The sequence below is a fragment of the Convolutriloba macropyga genome, chromosome 6, assembly GCF_964194025.1.
Source record: "Convolutriloba macropyga chromosome 6, txConMacr16.3, whole genome shotgun sequence".
In the NCBI taxonomy this organism is placed as follows: Eukaryota; Metazoa; Xenacoelomorpha; order Acoela; family Convolutidae; genus Convolutriloba; species Convolutriloba macropyga.
Genome location: NC_134473.1, coordinates 6,243,708 through 6,263,064, shown reverse-complemented (window position 1 = coordinate 6,263,064; position 19,357 = coordinate 6,243,708). Strand labels below are relative to the sequence as shown.

At 35.3% G+C, this 19,357-nt stretch overlaps 1 protein-coding gene across 2 annotated transcripts in view; it reads right to left on the bottom strand.

Moving 5' to 3' along the window:
- The window catches only part of LOC142341452 (solute carrier family 15 member 2-like), a 46,369-nt gene extending 27,708 nt beyond the window's left edge, over window positions 1-18,661 (bottom strand). Inside the window, exons 1-3 of one of the 2 annotated variants that reach the window (XM_075392405.1) lie at window positions 18,185-18,661; window positions 2,867-3,003; window positions 1,655-1,881 (exon numbers count right to left, since the gene is read on the bottom strand). In XM_075392405.1, coding sequence (XP_075248520.1) covers window positions 1,655-1,881; window positions 2,867-3,003; window positions 18,185-18,248 — 428 coding nt within the window. In that variant the 5' untranslated portion in view covers window positions 18,249-18,661. Of the gene's footprint in view, window positions 1-1,654; window positions 1,882-2,866; window positions 3,004-12,620; window positions 12,794-18,184 lie in introns of those variants that run through there. The other variant, XM_075392406.1, reaches the window with a different exon arrangement.
- Window positions 18,662-19,357: the final 696 nt, after the last annotated feature.

Genomic DNA, 19,357 nt, shown 5'->3' with positions numbered 1-19,357 from the left:
GTTAAAACAATCGGCCACAATATTAATTTGTATTCTACAAGGAGGAAAAGTTGACCTGTACTTACTGGGAATAAGCAAAATATTGACTAAAATAATATAAAAAAATTGACGTGTTCGAAAAATCACAGAAATTTCCTTAAAACAAATACATTCAATAACATTTGAGACATTAGGTAACAACCGAATTAAAAGAAAAAAGTTCACTCTCACTTCTTGAGGAAGAAATTTAGATCTATGAGTGGTTGAACTTAAAAATCAGACTGCCAAAAGAATAACAATTGAAGGCAAAAGACAAGAATTCAGTTAAATTTTAATAAAACTCTTTCTAAAAGCCATAAAAACCCTTTGGTTCTCTGAAAACAAACTATATTTGAATTCCGCCTCAAATTTACTTAAATTGGTGCTGTCATCAACGGAGCCGTCATAAATTGGTGCTGTCATAAATTGGTGCTGTCATCAACAAAAAATATTGTCAGTAATTAACATTAAAAAAAAACAATAGCAAAATATTTTGAAAGGCAGCATCAAAATAAAAACCAAAAAGTCTCTGTTTCTAAGAACCCATGATATTATCGAACCTCTCCCTGATTTTGTCGGGCGCCAAGCACACCGACCAGGTGTTCCAAGTGTTTGCGAATTAGAACAATTGTTGAGTGGAATTCTTCAAATATTGAAGAAGAATTCAAAAAACGATGCTTTTTGTAAAAATTATCGAGTTAAATCTGCAAAAAACTGGAAAGTTTTAATTCCAGGGGACTTTCATACGGCGCGCAATTGCAGCTAGTGCTCTTTTTGAGATTAGGGAGTCTGTGTTAAGATTTTTCGGTCACTAAGTCTTTCAAACTTTAACAAAGTGGACCAAAAAAGCATATTTTGTGCCATTTTTGATGAAAAAAGTTTGAATTTTGAAAATTTTATCAAGAATTTTAGCCAAAAAACTACAATCAAACAATTTAGCAACGCTCTTCTATCTCTAACGGTAACAACAACACTTTGCCGTTCTCTGAAAATGTGAACAAAAACAGTCGAACTTTCACAAAACTTTAAACCTCGATAACTCCCTGTAAAAAACGAAAAATCGAAAAAATCTTTTTAATTCCGTATTCTACGCTGGACGAGCTTTTTAATGATACCACTCACAATTCTCTACGATGAATATATCGATCGGCCAAAATTGACTGAACAAAAAAACCCATTTGAGTTTATATGTGGGCAAAACAGAATAGATCCCAGATGTTTTATCATCATAACTGGTTAATATGAGTTACCGTATCAACGCGCCAAACTTTTAAGCCCATGATGAACGTCAGGTATGCACTGTTCGAGAAATGATAAGCCCCTCCTGGCAGCTAATGCTTTTTATTCAAACTTATGTCAACAAACTAATGCTTTTTTACATCAATAATGCTTTCTGCAGCATACAATAAAATGAGGTTATCATTAATACCCGTATATAGAGGGTCATATAATCTACCTGAGTGGGACAGTTTCAATTTATTAAACAATTTATTAAACTTTTAGGAAACCACTTCCCCAAAGGGAAAACCCAAAAACGGAGAGAATTTCGTTAGTTTACCGTAGTTGAAATCCTATAAATATACCGAATACCTTTTTGGTAAAAGCAGAATAATTAATGAAATGATTTTGTACTCACTTGTATTTACCCCACCAGGTGTCAGCAATGATAGCCCCGAATATGGGAGTGAGGTAGCACATCATGGCGAACGTGTGGTACACACTGATAGCTGTTTCGTGATTCCACATCAACACTTCCACAAAGTAGAGAGTGAGGATGGCTTTCATTCCATAGTAGGAGAACCTCTCACACAACTCATTCAGGAAGATGAACCAAATACTCACTGGGAAATCCAGGATCGATTTCTGGGAAAAAAAATTATGAAAAGTTGGATCTATTCTGTTTTGTCCCCGAGAGGTTTTATGACACCATCTTACAAATTACAAACAACAAATTATGTGTTGTAAAATGACTTTTTGCGATGAAAAAAATAGAGCGTTCAAGTTAAAGTTACTGGGGGTGTAAAATTTATATGACCACTAGACTGAGGGGGGGGGGGGGAGTGGGAATGGATCCGAGAATGCTTTTTGTTTTATTAAGATCATGCAGTTATTTAGTACTTTATTCGGGTTGAGGTTTCATTGCAGAATTATGTAAGAACCTCGGAAATATTTGGGTGAAATATGTAAGAAAAAATATTTTCACCCAAATATCATTCATTTTTTAGCTGTGATTTTTACACAGTGAAAGTAGTCGTGATATTTAAAATGGCATTGAGACCAATTAACCGTAATTGTAATTCTTGCACCGAGCTTGTTACATTTCAGTTTTAACTGAATCTGATACTGAGTTATATGTCAAATTTGCGCTTATCACATCAACTTGAAAAGGCTCTGGACTTGAAAAGGCACAGAGTGAAACTCTAAATTAGATATGATTACTTTAGAGTTTCACTCTGTGCCTGTTCAAGTTCAGAGCCTTTTCAAGTTGATGTGATAAGCGCAAAAATGACATATAACTCAGTATCAGATTCAGGTAAAACTGAAATGTAACAAACTCGTGCAAGAATTACAATAACGGTTAATTGGTCTCAATGCCATTTTAAATATCACGACTACTTTCACTGTGTAACAATCACAGCTAAAAGATGAATATTTGGAGTAAAAATATTATTTTTTTTTCACCGAGGTTCAACCCAGTATTCGGTACCAGAATCAAAAATCAATTATGTTGAGGCCCAAAAAAAGAACTCACGAGGGGGCATCATGCGCTCAAAATTACATGCTAAGAAAACCTCGAAAAAGTCGCGAAAGTGAACATTTTTGGGTTAATCATCAAAGGGGTGCTTACACATCCGGCGCCCACTTCTTCTCGCTGGATCTCTGCCTCCTCTTCTGGTGTTGAGGTGACACCAGACATCGTGAACTTGTTACTGGACCTTCGGGACTTGCTGCCTCGTCTACCGCCTCCCATCTCACTCTCGTCATCTGTACATAGCGCGTGCAGTGAAATATCAGTGTAAATTCAGTGAAAAAAAGTCTGTGCAGTGAATTATCAGTGTAAACTCAGTGAAATAGTGTCTGTGCAGTAAAAATACAGTCAAACATTGGTGAAAATACACCAAAAAAACAGTAAAAAATACTGTGAAATATCAGCTAAGACAGTGAAAAGTCTGAAACTGCAGTTAAAAATCAGCTTGAAAAACGGTAAAAATTTGCAAGCATGGTCTAAAAATCCCACTAAATACAGTGAAATCAGGGTTATTTTAGAGTAATTTATAGGAATAATTACTATGTCTCTGTTATGTCAATTAATTCGTGAAAATCTGCTCGACGGGCACTGATGACAAATGAACTATTTGTAATTGAACTAATAGTCAATAATCAAATGAGTAAACTAACAAATGGCTCTTTAAAGACTTTTTTTCTCTCATGAAGAAAAGCGCGCTGAATAAAGCAGGTCACAAAACTTGTTTTATATTGAAGAACTTTCTGCTTTTGCATTTTAAAAAATTTAGAAGTCAAAATATCAAGTAGCAGACTAATAAAATATAAGCAAACTGATGTATCAAAAATTGAGAGTTAAAGCTGTTATACAAGAGACTAACTGCATTCAGATTTGTGTACTCTTTTTTGGTGAGCTTGAAATGCTTTCAATAATAGCAAAACTTAAAAACGCTAATTAGTTTGATTTCATATATGTTTAATGTTGGGTTATGGACTTTCGCAAGCGGAATAAAAAAGCGTTTTTAACTAAGTAAAAGAATTAATTTCTCAAAAATGAGAGAATAACAAAATGATATTTTACAGTAGAATTTAGAGATTTACAGGAGAGATCTGATTATTAGATCAAGATGGTGATTTGAAATTGGGGATGAAAAAGGACTCAAAAATCAGCTGTATATATACCCATTATCAGTGTGAAAAAGTCAAGATACAAAACTAATCTTAGCACCGTGATTTATAGTGGGGGTCTCAAGGGTTACCCAATATGGTTTGCTTCTGCAAATCAGTCGCAAAGGGAACCATAAATGGAATGCATTTGCACTTTTCTAAGAATTCATTCACACTTCCGGAGATATCATCATCATTTAATACATGCTGGGAAGATTTTACATCAATTAATCTAACTCTAATAATAGTTATCTAGATTCACCAATTTGAACCGAATATTGATTCTCAGCACCATTTCTTGACGGTTCATTTATATAATTTCTTTGATCAAAATCAAATTGCTTGTCTTTCTAATCTGGTAAGTCAAACTTTCTTTCTAATTCTCACTAAGTTTAAGACTATAGTTTGATCGAAATTCTAACACCCCCACTCAGACTTGAGCTGATTGTGTAGAGTCTGTTCCCATCAAAACTGCTCTGAATGTTTCCACTTTCGAAACGGGTAAGGACTTTGTGAAGATGTTCGCTGCCATTTTGTCTGTAGGAACGTAATGAATTGAAATAGTCCCATCCTCCGTCTTGTCCCGGATGAAGTGAAACTTTGTTTCGATGTGCTTGCTCCTTTTGTGCATGACTGGGTTTTGGCAGAGTCTGATACAACTTTGGTTGTCTTCTCCAATTGCTATTGGACGTTTCTGTTGGATGCCAAAATCCTCTAGAAGTTGTTTCAGGTAGAGTGCTTCCTGAACTGCTGCTGCCATGCCCTGATATTCTGCTTCTGATGAAGAAAGAGCAACTGTGGCCTGCTTCTTGACACCCCAGCTGAGTGCTGCGCCACGTCCGTTGAGCTTGAAGTAAAAGCCCGTTGTTGATTTTCTGTCGTTCACGTCTCCTGACCAGTCTGCATCACTTTCCCCCACTAAATCATAACTAGCCTCTTTTGTGTAAGTAAGTTTTAAACCTTTTGAACATTGAAGATATCGCAGAAGTCGTTTTCCGCACATCCAGTGTTGATTGGTAGGTGCATTCATGTGTCTGGACAGAATGTTGACTGTGAACATGATGTCTGGCCTCGTCTGTTTGGCCAGATACAGAAGTGATCCAACCAAGCTTCTGTAGATCCTCTGGTCCACTTCTTCGTCTCCGTTCTGTGCTGTCTGAAGTTTCAAATTCAAATCAGCTGGAGTTCTTGAGGGTTTGCATTGATCCATTTGAAACCGCTCAAGCATTGTTTCTATGTAGCGTTCTTGGTCGACTGTGACTTTGCCCTCTTCTCGTCTGATTCTTAGACCCAGAAACCAGTGTAGTCTCCCTCTGTCTTCCATGTGAAAGGTTGCTTCTAGTGCCTTCTTGACATCAGAGACCACTGTCATACTTCTTGATGCTGCTATGATGTCGTCAACCCAGACCAAGATGAAGGTGTGATCCTCTGCTTCTGATCTTGCGAACAAGCAGTGATCGTTCCTGCTTCTGGTGAACCCCTGTCTCAGTAGGAATTTTGCCAGCTCTTTGTACCAGTTGTTAGCAGCCTGTTTCAAACCATAAATTGATTTATTTAGTCGACATACTAACTTCTCCCCATCTGATCCGCGTTTTACAAACTCCTGTGGCTGTTCCAGATACACTTCTTCCTCGATTGGTGAGTGCAGGAAAGCAGTCTTGACATCAAATTGGTGCATCACATGGCCCTGCTTCGCTGATAGCTGAAGTAGAATCCTGAATGTCTCTGGCTTACAGGTAGGCGCAAAAGTCTCAAAGTAGTCCAGTCCTTCCACTTGTTTGAAGCCTTTCGCCACATAGCGCGCTTTGTATTTGTCCACTTGACCACTGGGTCCCAATTTCACTTTGTAAACCGATTTGCCCGGTATGACGTCCCTGTCTGTGGGTGGTCTCACTAGGTTCCAAGTCTCGTTTTCTTGGAGTGCCTTGACCTCGTCCTTCATTGCCCGGTGCCACTGGTCCCAATCGTCACCTTGCTTGGCTTCGTAGACTGTTTTGGGTTCCACATAGTCGCCCTCAGTCACAGCAAGATGGGTCCTGACTTCTCCAAAAAATTGCGGAACATTCCTTGCTCGTGTCCCTCGTCTGGGCTCTGCTCTGTCCGCGTGTTCCAGTGCATCTTCATTGAAGCCAACTGTCTCTAACTGTGAGAAGTCTTCTGTGTCACTGTCTTCCAGTGACTCTGAGTCTCTGTGACTCCCTCTTGTTGCTACTAGATCCTTCATCTAGTGCTGTTTCTCCAACATCCGAGGCCTCTTGTCTCAGTGTTGTTTCTTGTGTATTCACGCTCCCTGCGTCATGCCACTCCTCCTTTATTGCAGTAGATGTGTCCTGTCTGTCTCTGTTGTCATCATCTTGATGACCATCATCTGGGTGCCAGATTCCCAGTTCCGACCCATCATCTAGTAGGTCCGCCGTTTCTTTGTTGTCAGGGATTGAGCCTACTTCAGACTCCTTGATGATCACATCTCGAACTGCCATCACCTTGCGTGTGTTGGGTATGTACACCAGGTATCCGTTTTCTCCTTCAGTGTAACCCACAAACTTTCCTTCCAGTGCCTTGGGTTCAAGTTTGCTGACTTCTCTGTCCCTCTTCCTCATGAAGACTGTGCAACCAAAAATAGATAATTTACTAATTGAAAGCTTAGGTTTTATACCTCTCATCAGCTCTGCTGGGCATTTTTCTTCTCCTCGTCTCACTACCAAGTTTCTGATCCTTGCTGCGTGAAGAATTGCTGCTCCCCACATCATCTTGGGAAGTCCTGAGTCAATGAGCAAACATCTTGCCATCTCCAGCAGTGTCATGTTGCACCTCTCAGCTAACCCATTCTGTTGTGGCGTTTCTGGTATGGTCTTTTCCTGTAGAATGCCTGCATCTAAGCAGTACGTCTCAAACTGCTCTGAGAGAAACTCCTTCGCATTGTCTTGCCTCAGCTTCTTGGGCGTCCCCACACTGAGAACAAATTTCTTCAGGCTGGCCAGTGCTTCACTCTTTGCCTTAAGCAAGTCCACAAACACAAACTTCGTGTATTGGTCTGCAAACACTATGCAGAACCGGAACCCTGACAGTGACTCTACTCTGAAAGGTCCCATCACGTCTGTGAACACCCTCTCCAGCTTCTCTTCTGCTTGGGCCTCTGCCACTCTTGGTACTGGAGTCTTTGTGATCTTGGCCAATGCACACACATTGCATACATCATCGAGTTCCCCCACTGTCTCTGGTGCATTCCTGACCACATCTGCTTGATTCAAATGACCCAATCGTCTGTGCCACTTCCTTGCACTGTCAAGTTTCACGCTGTTGGAACTCATCTTGAATTCTAGAACGCTGCAGGGTAAGTAAAACAAGTTATTTTCTTGTGTTAGTTTTACCCGAGTTCCCTTCTGGAGTTTCATGCAGCTGTTTTCTCTCTCGAAAGTGCAGCTATGTCCCCACTCCGTGCATCTTGAGACTGATAGGAGGTTTGAAGAATAGTCCGGCACACACAGAACATTTTTGAGTTCGCATTGGAATTCCCCTTTGTTTGAGGGTATGCTGATCCTCACACAGCCTCTGCCCACCACTCTGGAAGCCTCTCCGTTGGGATTTCTGACCACTGATTGAATGGGCACAAAGTCCAGGAACGCATCGATGTTCGTCACTATGTGATCTGTACAACCACTGTCCACTAGCATGCCTGCTGTCTTCCACTGGGTAAGAGCTGCCCAGCATTCCTCGTCTGGTGTAGCCAATGCTGGACCCATTGCCACTGACTCATGTTTGCCTCCATCTCTTTGTCTCTTGCATGCCCTGTCTAGGTGACCCTTCTCACCACACTTGCTGCATTGTGCTGTCTCCTTCTTCCTGAAGTCCTTGGCAAAGTGTCCAGGGATCCCACACACAAAGCAGTTTCCTTTCTTGGGTCCCTTCTTGAAGTCACGCTTCACTGCCAGTGTCACTGAACCACTTTGTCCCTTGTGTCTCTGCACCGTGCTCTCATGAAAGTTCTGCAGCCTTTTTCTCAACTCTGTGAAGTTCGTTGCCGGGTTGAAGCTTTCCTGTATTACAAATCTTTCATACCTCATTGGCAGACCATTGAGGACCAAGGCGTTGAAGAGGGTCTCTGAGACTGCTTCCCCTGCTTCTTGTAGCCTTGTGAGCAACTCCTGTCCTCTGATGAAGAAGCTGTCCAAATCCTCAGAATCCTCGAGCTGCAGTCGAGCAAGCTGTGCCACTAAAGTCACCACTGTCGGCGTCTCCACACTCTGAAATCTCTCTTGCAAAAGCTTCCAAGCCTTTGCTCCATCTCCAATGCCGTCATCTCCCACACAGTCATGTCTCATCAGCATGAGGGTTGTTGCATCTAGAGTCAGTGCCAGATGGCACCACACATTGTTCCGTTTCTCCTTGATGTCTGCAACTTCCTTCTCATATGCATCCTTCAGCACCTTGTGGTTCTTCTTTTCATCATTGGTTGCCCCATTGGCCAGTGGCGCAGGCTCATTGGGTTGCTCCTCTGTCCCCAGTAGTGATTTGTAGAGTCCCTTTGTCTGCATCATCGCCACAAATCTTGTGCTCCAGATTGGAAAGTCCTGTGCCTTTCCTGTGTAGGTCAGCAGCTTCACTGTCTGTTGATCCATTGAAGTTTGAGCAGGCAAAACAGTTGTGAAAAGAAAAGGTACTAAGCAGAAAAGGATTATGACTGTCAACAACAAATTAGTTTTGTTTTGGAAATTAATTTTATGACTTAAAAAATTGCTGGGCCCATAACCTGTTAGGGGGTCTATTCAGGTGCAACTACTGTGAAAATGGACCAGTACTGGATTCGAACCAGCATCTCTTACTTGCAAGCCTAGTGTGCTACCCAATTACACCAACTGGTCTTAAGCTCTCGAACTTGGGCGTCTCTTATAACCCGTTCTTACGTTCTTTCTTGTTCCTCAAGGCTTCATTTCTCTAGCCAAGTATACGTTGAACAAGTAGAGCTTCTTGTCAAGCTATGTCAAGCTTATCTTATGCACAATTTACATTAGGTTGTTCTCTTTCAACCTTCTAACACTCCCCCTTAAATTGCGCATCCTCTCTTTCACAGTTTCTAACTATATTGTCTCTCTTTTGCGGTTAGCTCAGAGACTAGGGTCATGAATTTTTTATTCATTAATGACAAAAAGTCTCCATTTAAAATTTAAAGCAAAACTTTGCTTGTTCTCAAATTTAAAACAAAATGTATGAATGTTTTTGAAACTTCAATCGTTTCATTTCAGAGTTTATCCACAGTCACTTTTTTGGTGGTTTTGACCAGGTTTGTTTTCAGAAGAGGGAAAAATTTTCAATGGAACGAGTGAAAAATTCAAGACTAAAAAATTTTCTGTTTGGCTTTTTATGAAAGCACTGAAACTTTCCAAAACAGAAAATTTGCAGAAACTGACAGAACGAATGGACAAAAAAGTAAGGAGGCTCGGTCAGGTTCTTCGTATATATTCCGTCTCTTTCTAATTTGCAAAAATGAGATTAGTTTTTCTTCAGAAAGAGTACGGAATATGCATTTTTCAAAATAAACACAGGTTCAGTCAGGTGTGAGACTCAAACCCGGTAGCTTCTCTGGAAATAAAAATCTGAAAAGCAGTGAAAAATTTTTGTTTTCGTTAACAGGGAACAAACGAAAAAAAAACTAAGCATTCATGAGCATGATGGACAAGTTTGCTACTAAAATAGTCAAATATCAGACTATATAAAACCCCTTAAGCAAATAAGTGAAAAAACTTCGGGTTTTTGTGGTTTTTAAATTTAAAAGGCTTTTTAAAAAATGACAGATTGTCAATTCAACTCTCATTAAGGTCTTTGTTTTTCGGATCAAGTCAAATCAGTATAAAAGTTGAACTCATTTAGCAAACCTGATGTTCGCAGGAAAAAATATTGTTGAATCAAAGCAAAGTACTACTATATTCTGTTCAATTCCCTATCTAGCATTATTGACATTTTTGCGGAAATAAATTTTAAAAGTCATAAAAAAAGAAAAGAACGGGCTTCACCTAACATGGTTGTTAACTATCAAGGAAAAAAAGCAGTTACTGTTTTCATGCACAGTGAAAAACAACCGCTGTCAAAATATAAAGTTAGGTATTGTAATTACGACCATCGATTCTAAAAAGCAATTTTAAGAAATCGAATTTATATGACCAGTATTTTTAGTAAATGATTATTTCACTCCACGATTTCTGACTAACACTGTCAATTTCTAAGTTAGGTACATCAGTTATCATTTATTTTGTTTTGACTTGCTAATTTTAATTGAAGACACAGGATGAGCAGGTTGTCTGCTAAATTATTAAAAACAATTTTAAAGCTAAACTGCGCAATCAATTTAATTCATCAAAAATATGTTCCCTTGAAAATCGTTTGATTTTTAATAATTGCAAGAAAACTGACTACCTTTTCCCAAAAAATATGTCATAAAAAACAATTTTATCGTTTTCGAGTCGTGGCTCTCAACGTAATTGTAATAGTAAAATATCAACTCATTCAGCTCAAGTTGTTTAAATTTGTGTTGAATTATCCAAGACTTTTCTACATGGGTTTAAAATGTGACATTTTCAAAGATAGGGTTCTGCAAAATAAAGTTTAACACTTTTTGTAGCGATTGAAAAATGAGTGCAATAGGGGTCAACTGAATTTTATGGATGAAAATTTCAATACTGCCTAATTTCGACAGAAAAAATGGGGGAAATGTCTAAACTCGGTCAATTTTTGCCTACAATTTGAACAGCAATGAAAAATAAAAATAAATCTAAAATAAACCCAGTAAAAACAATCTGATTTTCCCATTAAAACACTCCAAAGGTTATTCTTCACTTTTTGTTTTCAAATTTTTTGAGCCACCACAGGAATTGTGATTAAAAATGATTAGAAATAATCAGATTACCTCGACTGTCCGAAATGTAATGAAATTGCCGTTGGTGATAAAAACTAATTGTTGTACTGTTACACTTCCCTAACCTGGATTCGGAATTTATTACTCAAAAATCCGCTATATTGTTTGGGTATGTCCACAAGTAGGCTGCAATAACTATTTCTTCACTTTTACTAACTTTATTTTATTTCCAATTGAATCTCAAATGTTGTTCACAAATTTGCAAGGAAGTTATTACTTTAGATTGAATTTATATGCGTGTTGTTAATGACCATAGATTTAATCACATGATAATGAGTGCGAAGATTGCAAAATACAAGAAATTATATCTTGACATCATTAGGGGGCATTGTTTTTTGCCTATTGTTCAAAATTAAAAATGAAATAATGGCCGACTAGATTTAATAAATATACATACCTAAATAATTCAAAAAGACTTCTGAGACCAATCCGTTTAAATTAAATCATTTCGTCGAAAATGGGGTACAATTTTTGCAATTTCTACAAAACTTTCGGCAATGTTTTTTTTTGTTGTTGAATCGGCATCATAGTTCTGTTTAGCGAATCATTAAAAATTCGGTTAAGATAAAGCCAACTACTGCTTTATATATGTTAAATTTTATATCTAGCAAAATTGACAATTTTGCGGAAATAAGTTTTAAAGTTCATAAAAATAAAGAACAGAACGGGCTTCACCTAAGATGGCTTTTAACTATCAATGCAGTAATTACGGCGATTGTTTTTAAAAACCATTTTAGGAAAGCCAGTGTATTTGACCGCCATTTTTAGTAAATGGTAATTTAGTTCCAAGCTGTCTGACTCACACTGTCAATCTCTAATTCAAATACTTCAGATGCCGTTTATTTGGTTTTGACCTGCTAATCTTAAATTAGGGCAAAGGATGAGCAGTTTGTCCGATAATTCATTAAAAGTAATTTGAAAGCTAAATTGTGCAATGAAATTAATTCAACATTGTAAATATTTAATTTTTGATAACTGCAAGAAAACAGAGCGTAATCCGAGAAAGATAAATTGAAAAAGATCAATCTCATCGTTTTTGGATCGCAGAAAAAAAATGTCGCAAACGGTCACCTCTCAACCTCTCAGCATTTAATAGCATAAAATTCTTTTTTTTTACTAAACTATAAACTATATACGGTCAAACTGGTCATAAATATTGACTGCATATATTGAATATTTCCCCCAATTTTTTACCTTGTTCGACTGATACCTTGTTTGACTGATAATCTCAAATGAAAGTTCAAATAAAGTGCAAAAGATTTTCTTTTTGACCTATTGAAACATGACCGTGGCTCTAAAGGTAACTTTAATTGTAAACTATCAACACATTCTGCTCAAACTGTTTAAATGTGAGTTGAATTATCAAAGATTTTGCTAAAGAGGTTCAAAATTTTCCCTTTTCAAAGACAGGGTCCTGCAAAAAGATTTTAATACTTTTTTGCAACCATTGGAAGTTGAGTGCAATAAGGGTCGATTGAGTTTTCTGCATATAAGTTTCAACACTATGTAAATGTGACAGAAAAAAAACGTGAGGGGGAAAACTGTCCAAAATCAAAAATCAGCCAATATTGTTGGCAAAAACAGAACCTCAAAATCTTTGAAAAAAAAAACTGAAACCACCCCAATTCAAGCAATCTGATTTTCCAATAATACCACCGCAAAAAAATTGTTTCACCTTTTGCTTTCAACTTTTTTATGCGGCTACAAAAAATGAGATTAACAATGTTTAAAAATAAACATGGCACTTCGACGGTTCGAAATATGACGAAGAACTAATTTTGTACTGTTACACTTTTCTTACCTGGATTCGAAATTGAGCCGTAATTACTCACAAAATCCGCCATACTGTCAATGTATGTTGACAATTAGGCTGCTATAACTATTTCGTCAACTTCACTAAATTTAAGTTATTTCCAATAAAATTTCAAAAGTTGTTCACAATTTTGAAACAAAGTGGTTGATTTAGTTTGAATTTGGATGCGTGGTATTGTTGACCTTCGATTTAATCACATGATCATGAGAGCGTATAGATAGTAACGATTCAAGAATTTATAACTTGTCGTCATTAACGGGGGGTATCAACTCTATTCCTATTGTTCCAAAATACTGAAAGAAGTGATGGCCAAATAGACTTGATAAGAATACGGCAAATGATTCAAAAATTGGTTTGAGACAAATCGGTTTGAACTAAAATAATGCATCTAATTGGGGGTACAAGTTTTGCAATTTCTACAACACTTTATGGAAATGTTTCTTTCGTTTTTGAATTTGCTTTATAGTTCTGTGTTGCAACTCCGTATTAACGACATTTTTACACATGCTTGAAAGTTACTTGATTATGATTACTTGAAATCATGATTAAGTCAAGATTACTTGAATTATGCTAGCAAAAATAAATCTATATGATATATATCTATATATATCTACATATGATCGGCTGATGAGTGCCCAAAAAACTTTTAATATTTTCTGTTCTTATGAATGTTCCTGTTCTTTTCGTTCCTGCTCATATGGAGAGCCAAAATTGCAAGCACACGACACTTTCTCCAAACAAACAATTGAACCAGTTTATTATATCTAACCGTGTTTTTATTTCCGTTTTTAGTTTTTAGGCAAACTAGGACCTTAAGCCGAGTCAATTTCATTGTTAAGCAAGTCTAATAGCAAGCCTAGATATCGGGTCTGATTCGGAACTAAGATGTTGCTTTTTTTGCACTTGTCAATCTTGGGCAATTTCTGATAAAATCTGGTCAAGTATAAAACCTGGTGTTGACCATATTTTGGCAAGTCTAATTTCAGGTCAAAAATTGTGTTCTTCCTATTTCAACTCTCAAATTTAAATGGGGCGAGGAACTTTATGCTACCCTTTCTTTTGTTGAGTCAATTTTGGCCAATCAATAACTTTAGCCGAGATATTCCAAGAGTGTTACCATCAACGAATGCTCGTATAAAATTTAATTGATCTTTTAATTTTACATTTTTCGAGGAGAAATGGAACATGAAATTTCAATCAAATTTCACATATCCGACTTTTTCACATTTTCTAGGTTTACGTGCTTTAGAGAACCTAAAAAATTTTTTTTTAGGCCGATTTATATCTTTTTTCTATGAGAAATGAAAAATGCTCCCCTCGAAAAATTGAATTTATCTGTTCCAAGACATTTTAAAATTTGTTCAAGGAGAAATGGAAAAAAATAAATTTTGAAAAATTTCACAAGTCAGACTTTTTCCCGATTTCTACGCGTCTATGCTTACATATCCTATAAAAGATATAATCAATCAAGGACCTCGTGCAAATACTCATGTGAGTTGCTAGATTATCAGGCAGATTAAAAATGAAAACATAACATGGCAGAACACAATAAAACACTTTTATAGGAAAAAAGTGTAAGAACCTTACTCATTATTTTAAATCAGTTGAGTGTTTTTTGATCAAGAAGAGCATGCATTTCGCAAAGTATCTGAATGTTTCAAAATTGGAGACAGATTTGATATAATTGAAGCAGTTTTATGGGTTACTTCTATTTGTTATTTTCAAGAGAAAAATATTAGTTTGGATGCACTTTCGAATTAAACTGTTTCTAACCAAACAGAGTTATTAACAGCATCTGCGCTACCTGGTAATCGACTTTTAAGTGTTTCGTCAGTTGTCTGAAGACCAGAACAAAATTTAGAAAAATTAACTGGTCTAATTCCATGAAAGATTTTAATTAGTCATGCAACAAATTCCTTGACATTATCTTCGTTGCCTTTTTCCAACAATTTAGGTGAAATTTTTGTGAACATTTTAAAGTAAAATTTATCTGAAATCAATCTTTTTAACCTGTATCTGAAGATCATTTGCTATGCAAAGAAAAACGAAAAGTTAAAGCTGAAAAGCGAGATCAAAATTGAAAATGAAAAATCTATTAAAATCTATTTCAGATGACCGTTTTTTAACTTGTTCTTAGTTATCTGGTCTAATGTTAATCAATATTCGATTTTGACCATTTAGGGAGCGAAATTAAAATTAAAAAATTCAAAAGCTATTAAAACCTTTTCAGATGACCGTTTTAAATATTTACTCTTTGTTATCTTGTCTATTGCTAACAGATATTCATTTTAGATAGTTATCTTCTTATCAACTAGTAAATTTATTCTCCAAGTTCAAATAGAACGTTCCAATTAATATAACGCGAACAGTGATTATGTTACCTAGGAAACATTCACATTTTCTATAATTTAACAGAAAAAAAAATTCGAAGACCTAAAAAACGTTTCTAAAATTGTCAGATTGTTCCTTCTCGAATTAGCTATTGTTGTTATTTAAATCCAGTAAAAACAATCTCGCAAGTTTAGAAACGGTTGTTTGTAAAAAACTATTTATCTTTTAAACTATAAAAAGAAAGAAAATGGACAAAAAATTGTTTGGAAACAATCGGTTTGAGCAATTTAAAAATTTGTCAAAAGTTATATCCTTACGTTCTGATATCTAAATTTGACAATAACATTTGGTTGTCAAAGTTACCCAGAACCTAGAAATGTATAAGCTTCTTGCAAAGCTCAACTAATTTTTCCATTTATCATATAATATGCATTGTTCTTGCCCAAACTTGAGTCTCAAAGCTTTTTAGCATTGAATCAGAACATTTCGAGAGTTAACACTCAATTCAGTTCTGAAACGTTGCATATCCAGAGTATTATAAAGTTTACTTATGCACAGTTTTTCTTCATTGTGATCATATTGACGTCTTAGTGTTCACCCAAGATTAATTTATTTTGTATGGTCTGAAAATTGCTCATGCACTGACGTTAAGTCTGAGCAACATAATGTCATACTTTTATTGCCTATAACTGGTAATTACTATAGTAGTCTAGACGATATTTATTCTTAAAAATGATTGTAGGTAATTACCTCAAAATCTTTTTAGCTCAGTGGTTAAGATCTGTTACGCAAAATTGATGTTACTAGTGACCACGAGGAAATTCGAATAGCATATTAGACAAACCATGTTGGCGGGAGTTTAGCAGAATATTATTCTCATGATATAAATTTAATTGAAAAATTAAGACTAGCCTGTGTTATAATCAGAGTACTGGTCATCTAGAAAAAAACATTATGTGTACTGATTCGGCGCCGATTTGCTCTGCCACTAACTAAGTTTCTTCACTGCTAATACGTTTTCCCCTAACACACACCGATAAATAGATTGATAGGCTGGATTTCTTCATGTGCAAAGCAAAGCGAGTGCTGAGCTCCCTTCCCTTGTTGTTATGTTTTTTACAGATGAGCACTTTCATCAAACAACGAATGGAAATTTTAGCATGTTACCGTAAAATAATCACTTATAATAGGTCTCAATTTATGGCGTCTTCCAAAAAGAATAAAATAGTTAAAAAAGTACAGATTTACTTCATAAGACAATCAGTCTCAAAATAATTTCGACAAAATTGGCTAACTAAGCCTACGCAAGCAATCGCAAAAAAATAACACCTAGTATTTTTGATTTGTCAAATAATTAGCTAATTTTAATTAATCATGAACCAAATTGAGGCACAATATTCCCAATGATAGCGGTTTTTTTAATTTTATGATCTCATCAGACGTCTCATCAACATCCTTGTATGAAATATCATCAATTACTAAACAATAAAAATCCAACAGATGTGGATTTTATCAAGATCTTGTTGGCTTCATATCAGTCATTATATTCCCAATTATTAATGCAAGATCTTATATACTTTTTATACAAACTGTTGATTCTCATAAGCTTTTATCAAACAAACTCACCGCCTTGAACAACAATTGAGAACTTCGCTAACAAAACTATTAATTGCTTTTGCGTAGACTGAAGAGAAACTTTGCCTTTTTAATTCAAAAAATGAAAAGTGAGTAACAATGACTTCACAAATAACGTACTGATGCAAAATTAAAGTTATATTTTGCCCAAAACTATAACCGTGGTCTGTTTATATACCAAATTACCCTTATTAATAACGCTGGTGCATTTCATTTTGTCAATCCATTAAATGCTTAATTTAAGATCTGAGAAATTGCTCTTTTGATACAGAATTAAAAACAGGTAAATATCTATTCACCTGGATCTGATATGGAAATCAGTTCAAATAGTGCGCGCTAGAGGCAAAAGAAAAGAATATGGGATCATTTTTTTCGGGAAATGGCTATCTAATTTTCTGATTGTAAGTTGATAGAAGTTGCTTGCAACTTCTTAGCTCGAATTCACCAGCAGTTGGTATATCGAACTTTGAAGAAGCAAAATATCGATTTTTCTTAATGATTTCGTTTTGTCCAGTAATTGCGCAAGCAACTAGGTAAAGATATTGAAGAACCAATGTTATTATGTTGATTATAGTTTTAAACTGTGTTTTTGATTGCTAAAATGTGTAATAGATAATATTTTTGTTTTAGTCATGTTTGCAAACAATTGTACATTGAAACATAGTTAATGTTAATGAGAGAAATGAAAATTACAAAAAATGATAATTAATGCTATCAATACGTTGAATTAAATATAAAGTTGCAGCATTTACGAACTTAAATAACATTTCTATGAAAAAATAAAATTGTGATGTAAGAAAAAATGAGTAACATTTCTTAACTTCAAAAGATATTTTTCAGAATTGTGTTTCAATTAGAAAATGAGCTTTCTTTTTTCCTTGCATATAAGAAACTAATGAATCAGACTTCAAAAATGATGCACGGATGTTTTGTTTGAACCCAGGTTTCCCAGAAAAGAAATAGGTTATTTATTAACTCATTCGATTAATGTTGAGTTATAACACCTTCTTTATTTTCTTAAGCAGCCTTGGTTGAACAAAAACGATTCTTTCAACATCAAATAATCTTTTATTTAAATCAGAATTTGGGTTTACGTGAATTGATTTTATTCTTTACCAGAAATGGGGACATATTTAATTTGTCAAAAGAACTCTAAGATTAGTGGAGAAATTTTTTGGAAGGCATCATATTTTGATAATTCTGACACATTTTAGGTATTTTTGCAGATTGTCATTGTTCATCTCGACTGTGATAGCCAATGTTTTAGGACCGTTGACAGACCATAACCAGCTAATGATATTTCAGAGAGCAATTGCTGAACATATCCTGTTCTACAAAGTATTACCTTAATACATTTGGTCAGCTGATGTTCATTTTTAAACGCGTCCTTTAAGAATAATATTCTGTGGAAAACTTTAACTCAAAATCATCCTAAATTGATTACAACTGATTATTCTTGTATGAATAACATTTTTTGCTCTGATACAAAAAAAGAACATTGCAGAAAAATCTCGAAATGGTGCTGCAATGTTGTCAGTTTAAGTTTCACCACAAAAAATATCAAAATAAAATCTTATCAAGTTAACCTTCGAAATCCATAGGCGAAATTGGTGACCCCACAAAAGGCAACTTCTCGTCATTTGCAGGCATATTTCTCAACTAATTTGAATAACTAAAGAACCCTAAAAGCTTCGGATAGGTTTCATAGAATAGTTTGAGTTAGTTCGTTTTACAGTTAATAATCAATTCTCATCAAAGAAAGAATAGTAAAAGATTCTTGCTTGGTTTCAAATCTATGTCAACACTTAGTTGCTATTTAACCTCAAGTCAAATATTTCGAATAATGGTGGCCCATCTTTCAAATTATTGTTGACTCACAAATAATTCGGGAATAAACAATCTTTTGTAGAATTCTATTGCAAATAAACAAACTTTTGCTGTTTCAAATTAAAACTATTCTGAACTTTTGGTCGTTCTTTGGAAGAATGTGAATTTGAGCTCATCAAAAGTAAATAAATTGATTGGCCAAAAGAACATTTTTGAAATTTTTCAAAATATTTCAATCGGAAGCATATACCAAATTAGGTCATAGCTTAAAGTTTCATTAAATTACGCAATTGAAATATAAAATTTGAAATGAACTTCAAATTGCGGTATAACTGTTAAATTTTAATTATTCCATTTTTCGCTAAAAAGTGACACAATAATTTTTCTCCAGCAAAATGGCAAAAAAAACGGCTTCCAAAAAAGTTTACGATTCTGAAGGGTAAAAAGTTGGTAAACAAATGTCAACAACTTCGGTAATATATTGATAGAATAATTATTGCAACATTTTTTTGTTCTTTTGTAAATAAAAATAACTACGCGTTAATTAAGTATAACTGCTACCCATCAAATAACAGCTCATGGGAAATCAGAATGAAAGAGAGAAAAGCGCATATAGGTTTGAACTTATGGTTTCAAATAGATTTTTTATTTGATAGTTTTTGTACAAGAATACATTGTGAATTGACTGTATATATTGCTAACAGATGGCTTGGTAGGTTAAAATGTCAGAACGTTTTCCGTATAGAAACCAGCACTAAAGTAGTGTACTAAAACTATTATATGTGAAAGAAACGTGAATGAACAGAAAATACGGTTCAGAGAAATAAATTCACGAGAGGAGAATTTTCTGCTTAGCATTTTTAGGAAAAAACTGATGAATTAATGAATTTTTCCAGCATTTTTTTTTACAAAGGTGACGAATTATTGCATTA